Consider the following 5,902-nt stretch of genomic DNA (forward strand, 5'->3'; position numbering starts at 1 on the left):
ACCAGAAAGCCACTGGTATAATTATCCAACCCATGTGGGTTTAAAGTTACTGATGCTACCAGAAAGCCACTGGTATAATTATCCAACCCATGTGGGTTTAAAGTTACTGATGCTACCAGAAAGCCACTGGTATAATTATCCAACCCATGTGGGTTTAAAGTGACTGATGCTACCAGAAAGCCACTGATGTAATTATCCAACCCATATGGGTTTAAAGTGACTGATGCTACCAGAAAGCCACTGGTGTAATTATTCAACCCATATGGGTTTAAACTGCGGTAGTTGGATAAGTTATATAAATTATAATATAACCTTTCCTTAAAAACAATAGTTGGATAAGTTATATAAATTATAATATAACCTTTCCTTATAAACAGTAGTTTGAGAAGTTGTATAAATTATAATATAACCTTTCCTTATAAACAGTAGTTTGATAAGTTGTATAAATTATAATATAACCTTTTTTTAAAAACATTAGCTTGAGAAGTTCTATAAACTATGTATGATGTTTGATTTTATATTTTTTTAAAAGAACTTTGATTAAAAAGTCATTTTGCCAAATCAGAGTCTTATGTAAAGGATTAGCCAGTTTATGCAACATGTTTATTGATTGATAAATGTGGAGATCTGGTTGTTGCACGTAGAGTTGAAAGTTATTTAAAGACACATGCTTTTATCTGTGTGCAGACATCAACGAGTGTACGGAATACCGAGAGAAGCCTCCATGTGGTGTTAATGCTTTTTGTATGAACCTCGAGGGAAGCTACGTATGTCATTGCCAGCCCGGTTACATTGGAAAGCCATATTCAGTATGTCATCCAGAAGGTAAGTTCAGAGTTCAAGCATTTATCATGTTGTGTTTTTTTAGAGAACCCAAAATATGTAAAGCATGGAAGTATACGAAATTATACCAGTGGCTTTCTGGTAGCATCAGTCGCTTTAAACCCACATGGGTTGAATAATTACACCAGTGGCTTTTTGGTAGCATCAGGAATATAACCTTTCCTTAAAAAATAAGTTATATAAATTATCAGTAGTTGGAATATAACCTTTCCTTAAAAAATAATTTATATAACTTCCCAAACAAGATTTGAGAGATTTATTTTCAGGAGAAAATCAGAGAAACACGGTATCTAAATATGACTTCAGGCTGAAAATTATAGTTATTTTATAAAAAGAAGGTTATAACAACACACAACTGGAACACAAGCAATAGATATTTTTACCTCAGGAAAACTACACTCAATACATTATCAAGTAATATGGAAATACAAAATATAATTTGGCCCACAAGCAACAATAACTCAGTTCTATAGCTCTAAGCTATTTTTTTACAACTTAAGATGATATAAAACATGCCAGTTGACAAACTTACCTCTACATGAACCTGTCCCTGGATCTCTAGTTTTTACAACTTAAGATGATAGGAACATGCCAGTTGACAAACGTACCTCTACATTAACCAGTTACTGGATCTTTAGTTTTTACAACTTAAGATGATATACAAAATGCTAGTTAAAACCTTGTGTTTTTAACTATAGTTACAGTAAAACATATCTGTTATTATAGGTAACACCTCATGTTCTTAACTATAGTTACAGTAAAACATACCTGTTATTACAGGTAACACCTTGTGTTCTTAATCATAGTTACAGTAAAACATATCTGTTATTACAGGCAACACCTTGTGTTATTAATCATAGTTTCAGTAAAACATATCTGTTATTACAGGTAACACCTTGTACGATTGTCACCAAGACAGTGACTGTAAAGGAAATGCCATTTGTAGAAACAAACAGTGCTATTGTCCTGAGCCTAATTTTGGGGATTATTGTAAACGTAAGTAAAACAAGATTCAAGATTCAAGATTTGATTAAAATTATTCCAACTCTTAGATTTAATTTGGAAACTATAAACAATTATTATTTCATTTTAGGCTGATAAATAAGATAGATTTTATCACAGAACTAAATGGATAATTCACTTCTATTCACAGATATTTGTGACTTTTAACTGTAAAAAATGTACTGTATAATTTTGGTGGTATATGACTAGAGTTCAGCTAACTGGGTGGTATATGACCAGAGTTCAGCTAACTGGATGGCATATGACTAGAGTTCAGCTCACTGGGTGGCATATGACTAGAGTTCAGCTAACTGGGTGTTATATGACCAGAGTTCAACTCACTGGGTGGCATATGACCGAGTTCAGCTCACAGGGTGGCATATGACCGAGTTCAGCTAACTGGGTGGTATATGACCGGAGTTCAGCTAACTGGGTGGTATATGACCGGAGTTCAGCTAACTGTGTGGTATATGACCAGAGTTCAACTCACTGGGTGGCATATGACCAGAATTCAACTCACAGGGTGGAATATGACTAGAGTTCAACTTAGTGTTGTCTAAAAATAGAAACAGACATATTTATAGAAGATTCATTACATTTAGATATTTGTGCAGATTGAAATTTTTATTTAATTTAAAGTAATTAAAAGTGTATTTTGTATATAGAGGACAATTGGGTCACTCCACCCATGTCCCAGTCCTCTGTTTTAAAAATTGATTTGTTTTCCTGCTTTATTGAAAGAAAAATGATATTAATCAAGTTAAATCATTAAAATGTGCAAGTGTACCACCAGTAGAGAATAGATGTGCACATATTGAGATGATGAATATTCTATGAAACAGTTTCATTGATTAAAAGGTGTTGTTCTTTGTATTTACAGATCCTTGTGATACCATTTTCTGTGTTGATAATGCTAAATGTCAGCTGGACGTGTCTGGCAATCCTCTGTGTGTATGTTCTCCTGGATATACTGGCCGTAGTAACAGCTTACCAGGATGTGTTGGTAAGTATGTCATATAGAATACTGAGTAAGGGTTAAGTTAACCCCTGCATTTGGTAAGTCATGTCGTATAGAATACTGAGTAAGGGTTAAGTTAACCCCTGCTTTTGGTAAGTATTTCGTATAGAATACTGAGTAAGGGTTAAGTTAACCCCTGCTTTTGGTAAGTATGTCATATAGAATACTGAGTAAGGGTTAAGTTAACCTCTGCTTTTGGTAAGTATGTCGTATAGAATACTGAGTAAGGGTTAAGTTAACCCCTGCTTTTCAAACAGAAAACTAATTCATTAACCACATGTGCCAAAAACAAAGTTTTATTTAAGCCTAATTTGTGTAATATTTGCTTATTGTAATGGACATTTAGAAGTTAAAAGTATTTTTTAACAAAAGCTAATGACGTTAAAACTTATTCTCAGTCCATTGAGACTCAGTTTTCAATTCATTAATGATGTTTAGTGATAAGGTTTTCACATCATTACAGATCTAGCACTGAAGTGATAAGGTTTTCACAGCATTACAGATCTAGCACTGAAGTGATAAGGTTTTCACAGCATTACAGATCTAGCACTGAAGTGATAAGGTTTTCACAGCATTACAGATCTAGCACTGAAGTGATAAGGTTTTCACAGCATTACAGATCTAGCACTGAAGTGATAAGGTTTTCACAGCATTACAGATCTAGCACTGAAGTGATAAGGTTTTCACAGCATTACAGATCTAGCACTGAAATTTATTTCTGGTTTTGCTTGAAATACAACTTGTTACTTTTAGTGCTAAGCATATTTTCAGATTCACACAAAATTAGAACTGAAAACTGATTCGGCTTGCATGTTTAAAATAATGTCATTATGCCATGAAATATTGAATAACATATGAAATGTTCTATATCCTTCCGTTTAATTCATAGAAGCTTTTTAATGACATGTCTTGGAAGTTTGTAAACAGCACATTATCATGAATTAATGTAATCTAATTTACTTGCTTTGTTTTACAATTTATATATGAATAATGTTTCTACAAGGAATCACTGAATGTGTTTTCAGACATTGATGAGTGCTCTAGCCTCGAGAAAGCTTGTGGCAAAGATGCCGTCTGTCGTAATGTCCCTGGGACGTACGAGTGTATTTGTCCTCAAGGATTTACTGGGGATGCTTACAGAGGTTGCATTGAAGAAGGTGAGAATGAAGCATGTCTAGGAATGAAAAATACTTAAATGCATATACTGTATAGGTTCATTAAACTCTCTTAATATTTTTTGGTTACTTAAGCAATTGTAGGATGCACTTTTTTAATTATATAGATATAATGAACTGTTTTGAATGACATAATCTAATACTTTTAAATTAGTATTTCCATTTATCTCGGTAATTAGTGTCTAATCCTCCATATAATCTTTTTTAAAACATGGCTTGGATGGAGAAGTGTAATTTATCTAAAACGTGCGAGGCCTATTTTAATAGATCGTATCATTATAATCAAGTGAGCATCAATCTGGTAGGTAAAGTGTTTTAAAACTTTTCAACTTTTGTGTAAAATAGGAAAGGAGAGTTTAATTTGAGGTATTATTCAATAAATGTTGCATATTGGACTGGTTGTGGCCTAGTGGTTAGTATGCCTGTCTGTGAATCTGCATTCTGTTGCAGTAGAACTATGCTCTGCAATTTAGGGATGTAGGGATCTTATAAGAGTGATGGTCAAATTTCAATATTCAATTAGAGTAGCCCAAGAATTGCCAGTGGATGTGGTTGAATAGCCACCTTCCCTTTCGTCTATCAGATCAAAATTAGGATGGTTAGCACAAATAACCCTTGTATAGCTTTGCACTAATATCTGAAACAAACAACAAATTAAAAATATTAAGTGTAACTCCTCTTTTTTGTAATTGGCTTATTTTTATACTTATTGTTTAATTGCTCTATGTTATCCCTGAATATTATATCTTCGACATAAATTTACAACTGGATTTAAGTCTAATTTACATAGCTGTAGTATTAATTTTGAATGAATGAGCAAGTCTCGCGTGTTAGACAAGCTTGTACAAAAAAATGGACATACATTAAAAACTTTCATAGAAACATACAATCCTCCTTGAAAATAACACTTGTTAATAATTATATGATAAAGTCCATAAGAACATGATTGTGTTCCAATGTCAGAAAATCAAGAAGTATTCATTGTGTTTCCAAGATGATAAACTTGAAAAGTAGTGTTAAAGATGAACCATAAATATTAATCCAGCTACGTACGAGATTAATTCAACATGTATATTATGTTTAAAAAATAGAATACAGAGATGTGTTTGAATCTCAAGATAAACCCTAAACAGCTCAAGTTCCACTTACATTCATGTTTACTTATGGATGTTACGATGTTTTATCACCTGTAAGGAAGTCCCCTTTAACCTGGTTTATCACTCTATGCTGATGTTTTTCTTTCAGTCCAATGGGTCACTTGTTCATCCACTGTGCCATGTCCACCAAAAGAGGAATGTGTTTACACAGGCAAAGGAAACACCTGTGTTTGTAAGAGAGGTTATGCTAAAGATCCAGTAACAGGTTCATGTCGAGGTAAGTTTGTCAACTGGCATGTTTTATATCATCTTAAGTTGTAAAAACTAGAGATCCAGGAACAGGTTCATGTAGAGGTAAGTTTGTCAAGTGGCATGTTCCTATCATCTTAAGTTGTAAAAACTAGAGATCCAGAGACAGGTTCATGTAGAGGTAAGTTTGTCAACTGGCATGTTTTATATCATCTTAAGTTGTCAAAACTAGAGATCCAGTAACAGGTTCATGTAGAGGTAAGTTTGTCAACTAGCATGTTTTATATCATCTTAAGTTGTAAAAACTAGAGATCCAGGAACAGGTTCATGTAGAGGTAAGTTTGTCAACTAGCATGTTTTATATCATCTTAAGTTGTAAAAACTAGAGATCCAGGAACAGGTTCATGTAGAGGTAAGTTTGTCAACTAGCATGTTTTATATCATCTTAAGTTGTAAAAACTAAAGATCCAGTAACAGGTTCATGTAGAGGTAAGTTTGTCGCCTGTAATAACAGATAT

The 5,902-nt window shown here is 33.3% G+C and overlaps 1 protein-coding gene across 1 annotated transcript in view; it reads left to right on the plus strand.

The window, feature by feature from the left end:
- The window catches only part of LOC106472826 (fibrillin-1-like), a gene marked incomplete at its 3' end in the record, with an annotated part of 59,053 nt that extends 53,641 nt beyond the window's left edge, over window positions 1–5,412 (plus strand). Inside the window, exons 19-22 of the mRNA XM_022401364.1 lie at window positions 1,732–1,839; window positions 2,726–2,848; window positions 3,889–4,020; window positions 5,284–5,412. Of these exons, the coding sequence (XP_022257072.1) occupies window positions 1,732–1,839; window positions 2,726–2,848; window positions 3,889–4,020; window positions 5,284–5,412 (492 nt within the window). The remainder of the gene's footprint in view (window positions 1–1,731; window positions 1,840–2,725; window positions 2,849–3,888; window positions 4,021–5,283) is intronic.
- Between the last annotated feature and the right edge of the window lie 490 nt (window positions 5,413–5,902).

The sequence above is a fragment of the Limulus polyphemus genome, unplaced genomic scaffold, assembly GCF_000517525.1.
Source record: "Limulus polyphemus unplaced genomic scaffold, Limulus_polyphemus-2.1.2 Scaffold5641, whole genome shotgun sequence".
Classification (NCBI taxonomy): domain Eukaryota; kingdom Metazoa; phylum Arthropoda; class Merostomata; order Xiphosura; family Limulidae; genus Limulus; species Limulus polyphemus.